General features: G+C 44.2%; 2 protein-coding genes across 3 annotated transcripts in view; both read left to right on the forward strand.

The window, feature by feature from the left end:
• The first annotated feature begins 4,004 nt into the window (after nt 1-4,004).
• Nucleotides 4,005-9,765, forward strand: gpr45 (G protein-coupled receptor 45). Its single transcript, XM_029644368.2, has 2 exons — nt 4,005-4,240; nt 7,629-9,765. Exon 2 carries the CDS (start codon nt 7,756-7,758, stop codon nt 8,944-8,946), a length of 1,191 nt encoding a protein of 396 aa, XP_029500228.1. The 5' UTR covers nt 4,005-4,240; nt 7,629-7,755; the 3' UTR covers nt 8,947-9,765.
• Nucleotides 9,766-10,530: 765 nt separating this feature from the next.
• Nucleotides 10,531-13,659, forward strand: part of lg3h2orf49 (linkage group 3 C2orf49 homolog) — a 33,362-nt gene continuing 30,233 nt past the window's right edge. For both annotated transcript variants that reach the window (XM_065015424.1, XM_065015427.1), the window contains exons 1-3: nt 10,531-10,706; nt 11,396-11,559; nt 12,755-13,061. In XM_065015424.1, the coding sequence (XP_064871496.1) occupies nt 10,578-10,706; nt 11,396-11,559; nt 12,755-13,061 (600 nt within the window). In that variant the 5' untranslated portion in view covers nt 10,531-10,577. The remainder of the gene's footprint in view (nt 10,707-11,395; nt 11,560-12,754; nt 13,062-13,659) is intronic.

Genomic DNA, 13,659 nt, shown 5'->3' on the forward strand with positions numbered 1-13,659 from the left:
CTGTGGCGGTGTTGCCTTTCTTCTTAATTATATCTTTTACCTCCTCGTATGCCTCCATGAGGATTTGTGCTTCCGACGGGGAAAAGTACGCGGCTCTAGTTGCCATGGTAAATCAGTTAATCTGTGATCTGTGGCGGGGTCTATTTGAGTGAGCCGTGAGCGCGCACCTATCCAGGATTGGTTTCACCTGGCTTAATGAATCCGTGTCTGCTCATCCTGGCTTGGTCTTTGTGCAACCAATTAAGCCTGGACGCACATGTTTTGGCTTCATTGAGCTCAGCTGAGTCATTTATCCCGGATGTCTTAATTCTACTTTTGTGCAACAGGCCCCTGGGCGTGACAATGGCAATGTAAACACGTTCCCCTTGCCAATACAACTATTTGAATTTACAGTTTTTCTCAATTGCTAAAACACTAAAACCCATTGGCTGAACAATGTTCTCAGTTACCTGGACTCATTTAGCTAATTATGCAGTCTGTTGTCAATACCTTAAACCATGTCACATGATGAAACACAATTTGCAGATCTCACTTAGACTTTTCAGCAAAACTCTAAACACATTCTCATTCTCAAAACACATTCTGCACTCTAATGCACATGTCATCCATACTGGTAAACACAAGTGGCAACAATCAAATACAAATAGAGAACATATGTCATTGATTGAACACAACCACTCAAAATTGATTTAACCTGTTTCAAATGATGCGACACAACCAATATAAGCCAGTTCAGATAGCAAACAGGTTGTTGAAGGTGGGAAGGAGAAAGTCTGAGAATGGATACTGTAGTACAGTGCATTGTAGGTTGTATACTGTACAATGGACACATTGTATGGCCCTGAACATTGTGCTTTCCATTTATTAACAGTACTGACTGCTCAATAGATTTTGACTGGTTGCAGGTTCATATCAACAAAGAACAAGAATTACACTATCACAGAGACAAAGGACAAGTTTGTGAGATGCAGGGTACAGTACTGTAAAAATAGGGGTACAAGGAGGAGGAAGAACAAAAAACTAAATTGCAAAGAGCAAAGCAGAGTAGTAATTTCTGATCAATTTTGAGCTACTATGATAGAACATGTTTTCGTTCATCAAAAGACAATGACGGAAAAATATGAATATTTTTTTAGATTAAAAATGTACTTCTCTCTGAGAATTGTATGTTTTGAACAATGTGTTTTCTATTTTTCGGTGTATTGTTTACTGACTGCTTGAGAGTGTATATCATTTTGATTTCGACCACAGATAAAACTGTTTTGAGGCGAATGTTTCATTTTGCAAGAGGAGTCAGAGGTTATGTAAATAGTGCTTGAAGATGAGGTTTTGTGTTTAATGTTTTCAGAAAATGGAGCAAGGTTTCAGAAATTGTGTTTTAGCAATTGAGAAAAACTGTAATTGAATTGAGAGAGAGAGAGAGAGAGAGAGAGAGAGAGAGACATGGTCAACTAGCTGACATCACTGTGTCAGGTCAGGAGCATGTAAACAGAGTAACACTAGATTGTCATTCAGAAATACCATAGATCAGTGGTATATCATCAAAGTATCTACATCTCTCAACTACATCTCAAGACGACATACTGTAGATTTCTCCATGAACAGGGAGATGATATAACAACCTTTATACAAAACACATAATGGGATGCCTACTGTATTTGCATTTATTAAGGATCTCCATTAGCTGTTGCCATGGCAGCTACTCTTCCTGGGGTCCAAACAAGATGAAGGCAGTTACATCACACAAATAAAACAGTGCATCATGCAACACCTTGTTACACGACTACTCTGCCATGACATATCTACAATACAAAATTACTGTCTGATGAGCTGTTGCAATATGAACATTTGGATTGTGTGTGTGTGTGTGTGTGTGTGTGTGTGTGTGTGTGTGTGTGTGTGTGTGTGTGTGTGTGTGTGTGTGTGTGTGTGTGTGTGTGTGTGTGTGTGTGTGTGTGTGTGTGTGTGTGTGTGTGTGTGTGTGTGTATATTTGCACATGTCCTTCCTCTCACATGTGCACATTTGCACTGTGAGAGGCTCCTGAGTGAATCTGCAAATGTAGTAAACACTATGACAATACTCCCATCTACTGGAAGTAATACAGTTAAGCTACATGTCCATTACATTATTATTGTTACAGTTCTCTTCTCTGTCTGTCTGAGTATCCCACAGTATGAATGTCTCTCTCTCTCTCTCTGTGTGTGTGTGTGTGTGTGTGTGTGTGTGTGTGTGTGTGTGTGTGTGTGTGTGTGTGTGTGTGTGTGTGTGTGTGTGTGTGTGTGTGTGTGTGTGTGTGTGTGTGTGTGTGTGTGTGTGTGTGTGTGTGTGTTGGTTCTTCTATCCTTGTGGGGACCTAAAATCCCCAAAAGGATTGTAAGAAAAGGAAAATTCTTCCTCGTGGGGATTTTTCCCATTAGGACAAAGGCTATTTTAAGTTTAAGGTTACAATTAAGGTTAGGGTTAGAATTAGGGTTAGGGTAAGAGGTTAGTAAGTTAGGTTTAGGAGTTAGGCTCACGGGTTAAGGTTAGGGTTAGAATTAGGGTTAGGGTAAGAGGTTAGTGGTTAGGTTTAGGGTTAAGGTTAGGGTTAGAATTAGGGTTAGGGTAAGAGGTTAGTGGTTAGGTTTAGGGTTAGGAGTTAGGTTCACAGGTTAAGGTAAGGGTTAGAATTAGGGTTAGGGTAAGAGGTTAGTGGTTAGGTTTAGGGTTAGGGTTAGGAGTTAGGTTCACGGGTTAAAGTTAGGGTAAGAATTAGGGTTAGGGTAAGAGGTTAGTTGTTAGGTTTAGGTTAGGGTTAGGGTTAGGGTAAGAGGTTAGTGGTTAGGTTTAGGGTTAGGAGTTAGGTTTAGGGTTGGGGTTAGGGTTAGGGTAAGAGGTTAGTGGTTAGGTTTAGGGTTAGGGTTAAGGTTAGGGTTAGGGTAAGAGGTTAGTGGTTAGGTTTAGGGTTAAGGTTAGGGTTAGGGTAAGAGGTTAGTGGTTAGGTTTAGGGTTAAGGTTTGGGTAAGAGGTTAGTTGTTAGGTTAAGGTTAGGGTTAGGGTTAGGGTAAGAGGTTAGTGGTTAGGTTTAGGGTTAAGGTTAGGGTTAGGGTAAGAGGTTAGTGGTTAGGTTTAGGGTTAAGGTTTGGGTAAGAGGTTAGTTGTTAGGTTAAGGTTAGAATTAGGGTTAGGGTAAGAGGTTAGTGGTTAGGTTTAGGGTTAGGGTTAGGGTAAGAGTTTAGTGGTTAGGTTTAGGGTAAGAGGTTAGTGGTTAGGTTTAGGGTTAAGGTTAGGGTAAGAGGTTAGTTGTTAGGTTAAGGTTAGGGTTAGAATTAGGGTTAGGGTAAGAGGTTAGTGGTTAGGTTTAGGGTTAAGGTTAGGGTTAGGGTAAGAGGTTAGTGGTTAGGTTTAGGGTTAAGATTAGGGTTAGGGTAAGAGGTTAGTTGTTAGGTTAAGGTTAGGGTTAGAATAAGAGGTTAGTGGTTAGGTTTAGGTTTAGGTTAGGGTGAGGGAAAATAGGATTTTGGTCCACATGAAGGTAGAAGAACATAATGTGTGTATGTGACACAGGCAGGGTACTAATCTCCATACATATGGTTGAAATACACATGAACATGTTCTACACATGGTAGCCTAAGTAGGTAAGCATGTCTAAAGAATGGGCTATTATTGACGTCATGTAGGCTAGGCTATAGTGCTACTGAATACATTGAATATATTGTAGAGGTGATTGTTAAGATGTGTTTAGGCCCAATCTAGTTGCTTATCCATACAGACTGAGGCCTATATCTTTAGACTTTTGCCTAGATAGAGCTAGAACATTGTGGGGAGATCAGTTTCATTCCCACTTTATTCCGTTTCAGATGGTTAGCAAATGAGGGTTATTTAATGACACAGGCTATATCCTTTGGAATTACTTGCTTTATGTATCGATTTCGTCTTCGATATGTTTTTTCAATATAAGGTGTGCTTGCTAACTAAATTAAGAAATAATCGACAAATCGAGTTTCCTCTTCAAATCAACACTTTTAAACCAGCGGACCCGTCCGCGCCTTGCGCGTCAGCAGGCGACTGCACAGCACATGTCTTGATTCCCGATTGAGAAAAGCAAAGTGGTTTGGTTTGGGTGGATCCTGGATGGAAGGAGGCGATGGAATGTGTGTTTGCCGTGGACAGTGCGTTTTCCTATACGTCTTGTAATGATAACAGGACAAGCCACCCGAGACTCAACATCAACGGCATTGTGAGTCGCAGTGATCAAAGGTAGGCTGTTTGATCCGTCATTTTGCACCATTTCTCGATTATAATTATGGCGCTCGAAACAATGCGCATTGTGCTACTCTACTTGACGAGAATGGAGAACAATTTGATCATTGTGTAGACTATATTTTTGCTAAATGTATGACAAAACAGTCTCGTTACATTACACAATTCAGTCGAATTAGACAATTGACAAAACACAATCCTTAATCAGCTATAAGGGTATTCAGAATTAATGAGGGATAAAAAAAAGAAATCGGTGGGCATATGATAGCGTTGTGTTTAAATATGAAATGTCGACCAGAATGCATTTGAGGCCTGAATGAATTAATATGGTTATGGGGAGGTGAACAGACAATGTCTGGATATACTGTCTTCTAATGGACTTTGATGTTCTCTGTTGACCCTATCAGTGAGACGTTTTCACAGCACAAAGGATGCAACAAACGGTTCCATGTATCAATAATGAGATTTCTGGTGACTCAAACACATACTAATTCTCCATAAGCACATACACTGCTACTCTCAAATCATTGCAGGTCTGTGTATCCCAACAACCATATATTGACCTGATGAAGAAGAGGGCTATTCTCTCTCTATTGCCTGAATTGTAATCTGCATTCTCATTGGCTAGAGTGCATTGAAGTGGTCTAAGTACACCAAACAGTATTCTGTTATCTCATTGGATAGAGTGAATCAATGTGAGTATCCTCCACCAATCAGTGGATGTCTAAAAACACAGCCATAGATTTACTACACATTGATTGTGTAGCTAGTACTGAGATGCTCAGATTCCGACTGTTGATGTAGTTGATTTGGATCCCCATTAGCTGTTGCATAAAGCCATAGCTTTTCTTCCTGGGGTCCTGGAAGGAGTGCAGGCTAGCAGCATATAGAGCAAAATCCTGATCTGTATCATATTTTATTTTTTATTTTACCTTTATTGGACCAGGTAGGCCAGTTGAGGACAAGTTCTCATTTACAACTGTGACCTGGCAAGACAGTCAGCCAGTCAGCCAGCCAGCCAGACAGTCAGAAAGCCAGCCAGACAGTTAGTCAGCCAGCCAGTCAGTCAATCAGCCAGACAGTCAGCCAGACAGTTAGTCAGCCAGACAGTCAATCAGCCAGACAGTCAGCCAGTGGCCTTGTCATCTCTGGGTGACATCCTCCTGGTCATAAGCCTACTCTGTGCCAATCCAGGCCCTGTGTTGAGTACACTTGTACAAATGAACTGCACAAATCAAGAGTTCAACTGTCCTTTAAATCCATCCATCATTCCTTCCTCCCTGCCTCGAAATAATCACTGATCTAACACAAGTGGATTGATAAAAGCAAAGTTTCCATTAGAAACTTTACACCTATCCATGCACTTTATATCAGTGATTACTCAAAGGAAGGAAGTATCCCTCACTGGGCACATCAATTCAATATCTATTCCACATTGGTTCAACGTAATGTCATTGAAATGATGTGGAAACAACGTTGATTCAACCAGTGTGTGCCCAGTGGGATGCATTAGAGCTTGACATCCTGGTTTATGTCACTTTAAGACTTTAATACAGGACCTGATCATTGTGGAGTGAACATGTAAAATCTAATTAATTTGACTCTATATAGAATTTCTGCTCTGTATGCAACTTATCCATTTAAGCTGATGCGATTGTTGATTGTTGTAACACAGGGCACTATTGAAAAAGAGACCCTGGTATAAGAGCGTCTGCTAAATGACTTAAATGTAAATGTAATGTATCAATTTGGATTCCCTGTATAAATAAAGGTTAAATAAAAATAAATAACTATACAAATCTAAAGTACCACCTTTCCATCTCTGAACAGATAAAGGGCTCTTGAGGAGCGTAATCAACTGTGAGAATGCACTGCTGTCTCTCTCTCACCCCCTCTCTCTGTCTCTCTCTCACCCCCTCCCTCTCTCGCTCTCTCTCTGTCTTTCCCTCTCTCTTTCATCTGTCTGTAACATTGCCTCGTTTATTCTCTCCATCGGGACTATGTGCGTGCACAGAAGTGGGTGAATTTCATCCAATGAGAGATGGAGGGATGGGGAAATGGGGAGGCAGCCTGGTAGCAGCATAGCTATGTTTCTTCAGAACAGGCTCTTCTCGTTCCTATCTCATGTATTTATACCAGAGTCATTTTACTCCAACACTGGAGGAAATGGACTAGTTAGTGAGTGTGGAAGTGCCGGTTTGATTATGTGGGTCGCAACAGCCCCACTCACAGACAGACAATGTAATGTCACAGACATTTGCAGAGAGCAGAGAGATGGGGATGGGGGTGAAGGGGGGGTTGCCTTGTTACCATGGATGTGATGACCTGGTTGCCTCAGCAACGATCAGTAACACTTTTGACGCAAGGTCTTGTATATGAATCCACAACAGGGATCATTCATCTAGAATTTTCCTTTGTAAAGCTTGAGGGAGAAATATCCATTTTCAAAAGCTTAAAGCACAAAAGCACCCACACACACAACCTCCATATTGATTGGTTGAGGAGATCCATAATGTTGAGACAGTGGTCCTCTTCCAGGTCGTCACCTGCCTTTCACAGCTGTGTAGCTGGGGGAAGCACTGTGTTGAGAAGGGCTCGTTTACAGGGTTAAAGGAACCACTAGGTGCATCATGATGGTGCTTAAAGCCACAGTATTCCCCATCCCTCCACCCCACCCCCGGAGCGAGAGAAGGGGTTGCAACCATGGCAACAGCTGTGTCCTGTGAGTGAGCTATTCACTTTCATCTGGATTACATTCTGTAGTGGAGCTGCCCCAGCAGATGAGATTTTGCCTCGCCAACAAGGTCTGTGTGTATGTGATGCAGCGCTTCCCAAACTCGGTCCTGCACCCCTCGTTGATAAAACGGGTGACTGCCTGGGTGTGGAAGTGCGCTGCCCAACCTCTCTGGGTTATATAACAGTCTATAAGCGTCAGAGGCACAAGCAAGTCATTCCCCCTCCACTCCTCCACTAAATGTGATCCATCTCTCCTCTGATTCTAATTCACACTTTGAACAGATAATAACCAGAGCATAGGCCCCAGTGTCTGTGACAAGCTGATGAGCCTCGCTCCCAGCCAAACACTAGCTTCCCTCCTGTTTGTGTGGGCTTCCCCGGTATAGAAAACAACAACAACTCTAACGCTACAAGTATGGGCTTCAGTTACTTGTCCACAGCCTGTAGTACTACTAGTAATTCACATGGACAGAACACCATAAGGAACGTTGGCCGCAGTAGATGACCTGGATGTGGATGATCAGTGGATATGTGATCCTTCTGTCCCGTCTGTTTTGTTCTTAAGGAACTATGTTGCACTCAAATGTTTCTAGGATGCACGTTTTGTTCCAGCATGTATTTGACATGTCAAATGTTGCTTCTGTTTCAGACCTGGCCATGAATGAGGAGACCAGGACGTGTGACTGACCAAGGAAGCTTTGACAACACAACTTTAGACTAAAGAAAAATGATGTGTATCCAGGGTGGAACTGACTGTTAGCCTGATAACCATCGCTATGGCGTTTTGCAACGGCAGCCTGCTGGCTAGGTGTGCCCCCCTGATGGAGCTGGAAGAAGAGGAAGGGGTGGTGATTTCACCACCGCCGCCTCCGCCGCCAGGGGTTGGGACTACTAGTCCCCTCATGCCTGTCACCCTGCGTGTGACGCTGGCCGCTATCATGATCTTCATGATCGCCATCGGTTTCCTAGGCAACGCCATCGTGTGTCTGATCGTCTACCAGAAGCCCGCCATGCGTTCTGCCATCAACCTGCTCCTCGCTACGCTGGCATTCTCTGACATCATGCTCTCGCTGCTCTGCATGCCCTTCACCGCCGTCACCGTGGCTACCGCCGACTGGCGCTTCGGGGGCGGGTTCTGCCGTGCTTCCGTCATGCTCTATTGGCTCTTTGTCCTGGAGGGTGTGTCCATCCTCCTCATCATCAGCGTAGACCGTTTCCTCATTATCGTTCAGCGGCAGGACAAGCTGACGCCACACCGTGCCAAGCTGCTCATCGGCGCTTCCTGGGCGCTGTCTCTCTGCGTGGCGCTCCCGTCCGTGATCGGCTGGCGGGCGGGCGCGGCGGGTGTGACGGGCATTGGGGGGGCCTGGGCACCACAGTGCGTGCTGGGCTACAGTGAGTCGCTGGCTGACCGCTGCTACACGGTGCTGCTGGCAGTGGCTGTATTCTTTGTGCCGTTTGGCATCATGCTCTACTCCTACCTGTGCATCCTTAACACGGTCCGACGCAACGCCCTGCGCATCCACAACCACACCTCCGACCAGGCCAGCCTCCCGGTCCTCAACCAGGTCAGCAAGCTGGGCCTGACTGGCCTGCAACGTCCCCCGCAGGTCAATGTGGACATGAGCTTCAAGACACGGGCCTTCACCACCATCCTCATCCTCTTCATCGGCTTCTCTGTGTGCTGGCTTCCCCACACAGTGGTCAGTTTGCTGGCCGTGTTCAGCCGGAGGTTCTACTTCAGCCCTGCCTTCTATCCGGTCAGTGTGGGGGCTCTGTGGCTCAGCTATCTGAAGACCGTGTTTAACCCAGTCATCTACTGCTGGAGGATCAGGAAGTTCCGGGAGGCGTGTCTGGAGTTCATGCCCAAGAGCTGCAGGCTGTGTCCCAGGGTGCCGGGCCGGAGCCACAGGAGGGTGAGACCCAGTAACATCTACGTGTGCAGTGAGACCCAGTCGGCTGTGTGACAGTAACATCTACGTGTGCAGTGAGACCCAGTCGGCTGTGTGACAGTAACATCTACGTGTGCAGTGAGACCCAGTCGGCTGTGTGACAGTAACATCTACGTGTGCAGTGAGACCCAGTCGGCTGTGTGACAGTAACATCTACGTGTGCAGTGAGACCCAGTCGGCTGTGTGGAACTAACGGTCACTCTGAGGACACGCCATGGTAACCGTGGAAAGCAGTGGTCACCAACTCTGGTCTTGAAGCTACAGGACGCTCCACTGGTGTAAAGGACATGCTATACTCTATACGATTTGTTAAGACATCAACATTTCAACAGTATAGACGGCTTGCTGCTGAAACATTGCTGTCTTTTAACAAATTATTTGCATTGGCGCAATAGTGGCGAGGACAGTACATTCTTGTGTTTTGTCTAAAGTGCTGTGGACACTGGACAGCCATGAACAGAGCCACACAAAAGTCTTTGTGTGACTGTCTTTATTTCCCTTCTCCTAAAAAAAAGACCTGAAGAGAAATGATGTACAACTGGGAACAGTGTTTTCTAATTAACCGTTTCCATGGTGTTTGTATAATTGGCTGAGTACTGTTGGTGATCGTTTACCCAGATGGTTGTTGTATATGTCTAATTATACTGTATGTAAATGAAAACGTTGGATAAAATTGTAAAGAAATGTTGATCAGTATAAAAGTGTTTCTGTGAATGAATAATTGATTAACAATCTAATGAACAGGTGTGTTGACGTCATCAACTATGCATATGTAGCCTATAGACTGAGTAGAAATTAAAGATAACAAATCATGTTAAACACAGTTATAACCGTTGTAAGTTGTCTACATACACTGTAATAGGATAGCATTGTACCTTAAACCTAATACTGGAACTAAAATATATGTTGGGCCATGCTGGTTGACAAAGGTAGAACATGTTGTCGAACACAAACCACGTACAGCCATCCCCTGCCTCTACAATGTCAATACAATGGTTGTGTTGCTGGGATACTAAAGACCTCTATTGGTTGTCGGATGCGGAGTGAAGACCCATATCTTCCACAGCAGAACACACAGTCTGTGTTGTAGGTAATGCATCTCCATATGTACCGTGGTTAAACAGTTTACTGAGAGAAGTTCAAATCTAGGGCACACCATGTCAACTCATACACTTTGCGTACGGTGTGATTATCTCAATTCTACTGCTTGAATGAACAAAGAAAGCTGTGTACTATGTACACATCGATGCCCAGGTAGAAGTGACCTTTAGACACAGATCTAGCATAAGTTTGCCTTACCCTATCTCCTAATAACCTTAGGCAAGACCTAAATATATCACAAAACAGGCTTTAGATCTAAGGGACAGGCAAAGGTTGCTTCATTTTCTCAGCACACTGAGCTGCAAGAACTGACAGAGAAAACATCCCTACAGATCCTTTTTATGCAACATGAAAATAAAGTATCTACATTAAGTGTATCACTGGCTTACTTAAAGTGAATGATACATAGACATAAGGAGAGGAAGCCATTATAATTGATTGAGACGTAGCCCATTTGAGCCCTACTTTGATGATGTATCTGATTGATGGGACAGATGAAATACGTCACAACCAGTCGTAGAGGATGCTGGGGCGAGAGGGCAAAGATGGCGCGCTCCACCAACATGGGACGTGAAGGGAAAGACACATCTCAGGATAGAGGCGCTTCTAACGCAGATCTCTTACTACACCCCGAGCTCCTGTCTCATGAGTTTATCCAGTTGGTTCTGAATGAGGTAAGAGACGAATCAGGGTTGAATTTCAACAAGGAGAGGGTTGATTTTGCGCTAGTCAGCTAGGTCCCAGCTAGCTAGCCACCGGTAGTTAACGTCAGCCAGCTTGTATTGTAGCCAAAATGGTCCGCTGATTTAGCTAGTTATTTATACCAGCGTCCGAACACTAAAGAGGCCATGCAAACCCAGCATGTTGGAAATATCGTCAGGAAAATATTATTAAACCAGCTTATAAAAATGTGTGAATCGTTGGTTTTAGTCAGGCGTGTTTTAGTTGTTTTTTTTGCGCATGCGTCAGGTGAAATAAGGGAGTACCTGGGGTGTATTTATTATTATTAACTGGGTGTTTCGAGCCCTGACTGCTGGCAACTGTGGTATATCAGACGTATACCATAGGTATGACACAACATTTATTTTTACTGCTCTAATTATGTTGGTAACCAGTTTATAATAGTAATAAGGGTTTGTGGTGTATGGCCAATATACCACGGCTAAGGGCTTTATCCAGGCACTCTGCGTTGTGCATAAGAACAGCCCTTAGCTGTGGTATATTGACCATATGCCACAAACCCCTGAGGTGCCTTATTGCTCCAGAGCACACTGTAGCAAAACATTTGTCTAGTTCATGAGTGTCAACTGGTGGTTTTAATGAGGCTCTAGCTAACACTTGTTTTGGCCCCTGTCCTGGACAGAAAAAGATAACCAGTGGAGACCATGGGAGCCGCGACCAGCTCACGGCTCTCTACCTCCGGCACATCATCCCCCTCCCGCAGAGAGCGCTGCCAAACAACCGCTGGGGAAAGAGGATGGAGCAGACTAGAGCGCGACAGAGCACAGCCAGCGGACAGTCTCGTAGGTGGGGAGAGGATATGTTTCTCTAAAACGTGAAATCACCAAGGTGTCTGGACCTATCTAAAACATGCCATTTACATAACAAATAGAGATTTGGTTGATAAAAAAAAAACAATACTCCTTTTAACTCTGTTACATTGACAATACAAAAATACCACTGAGTCAGACTTTATTTAAAGGTAAACTCAGCATTCGAACAAGGAGATTTGAAAACCATACATATTGAAATGAGCGTGATGCAAGACTTTGCTCTGAGTATTTGTGCATGGGTGTGCTTCACGCTGCTACAACATGGGTGTTCTTCACGCTGCTACAACATGGGTGTTCTTCACGCTGCTACAACATGGGTGTTCTTCACGCTGCTACAACATGGGTGTGCTTCACGCTGCTACAACATGGGTGTTCTTCACGCTGCTACAACATGGGTGTTCTTCACGCTGCTACAACATGGGTGTTCTTCACGCTGCTACAACATGGGTGTTCTTCACGCTGCTACAACATGGGTGTTCTTCACGCTGTTACAACATGGGTGTTCTTCACGCTGTTACAACATGGGTGTTCTTCACGCTGCTACAACATGGGTGTTCTTCACGCTGCTACAACATGGGTGTTCTTCACGCTGCTACAACATGGGTGTGCTTCACGCTGCTACAACATGGGTGTGCTTCACGCTGCTACAACATGGGTGTTCTTCACGCTGCTACAACATGGGTGTTCTTCTTGCTGCTACAACATGGGTGTTCTTCACGCTGCTACAACATGGGTGTTCTTCACGCTGCTACAACATGGGTGTTCTTCACGCTGCTACAACATGGTAGCTACTGGACCAACTCTTAGTTGTTGAGGAAATCAGCCTGATATTAAAGAATGTCTCTCTGCAGTTTGATGGCCACAGATACCAAACAAAAAAACAGTTTTCCAAGGATAACAAACCATACAACTCTTCGCAAAACCCCATTTACAGGTGGAACTGTGCAGATAAAGTTTAACAGAGTAAATCTAATGGTGGTGATAGTTTTTTTTTTACTGTGTACATTATTTAAAGTAGTCTTGTGCACACAGTTGTATGATTTGTTTAATTTTGAAATCAATGTTTTTTTTTTGATGGGCATACATTTTGAAGTTGAAAAATCTTGAGTCACTGTGGAATTGCCTTAATCCTACTGTAGCCTCAGTCAGTGTCCTGTTTTGTCTTACAGCTTCAGTGACGACCACAACAGGAAGAGGCTTCTGATCGTCTTCGATGGCAGCTCCTCTAAAAGTGGCCCCGTCAGACTGAAAAAGCCAGAGGGTCAGACCTCGGGGTCTGGCGTTACCGACAGATTCAAGCACCCTCCCTCCATGAACCTCTTCAGCCCCATACGCAAGCTGTCCAGCACCACCCCTACCCCCTCGTCCTCCCACAGCCCAGGAGGCCCCCATAGGAGTCCCACTGGGAATAAGGGTCTGGGGAGCCCCCCCTCCTCCCCCAAATCAGTTAATCTCAAACGGGAGGCAGACAGCTCGGTATGGAACCTCAGTATCTACTGGTCTATGCAAAATATTTTTCTAAAGATGATTTTCTGGTCACCAACCGTGGTCCTGGATAGCTGCAGGATTTAGTTCCAACCAAAACAATGGATTCAGCTAATGGTATACTTAAGCAATAAGGCCCGAGGCGGTGTGGTATATGGCCAATATACCTTGGCTAAGGGCTGTTCTTATGCACGATGCAATGTGGAGTGTCTGGATATTGGCCAAATACCACAAACCCCCGAGGTGCCTTATTGCTATTATAAACTGGTTGCCAATGTAATTAGAACAGTACAAATGAATTTTTGTATACCCGTGGTTTACAATCTGTTTTACCACTGCTTTCATCCAATCAGCATTTAGTGGTCAAACCACCCGGTTTATAAATAATATATTATAATCCAATAAATCTGATTTAGATGAAACAGGTTTTTTACAGTTGCACTGGACCAAATATTTTCACATTCAGAAGCTCTCCAGAACCAGGGTTGGTGACTGCTTTCATGGGCTATTTGACTGACTTGGAGAGGTTTGGGAATGTTGATGTTATTAGCGAAACAGATCTGTGAATGTTGTCAGTGATCGTCTCTGT

This window comes from Oncorhynchus nerka, linkage group LG3, assembly GCF_034236695.1.
Source record: "Oncorhynchus nerka isolate Pitt River linkage group LG3, Oner_Uvic_2.0, whole genome shotgun sequence".
NCBI classification, from domain to species: domain Eukaryota; kingdom Metazoa; phylum Chordata; class Actinopteri; order Salmoniformes; family Salmonidae; genus Oncorhynchus; species Oncorhynchus nerka.

Excerpts from the sequence above, each read along its gene's own strand:
- gpr45 (XM_029644368.2), top strand. The coding sequence starts at position 7,756 with ATGGCGTTTTGCAACGGCAGCCTGCTGGCTAGGTGTGCCCCCCTGATG.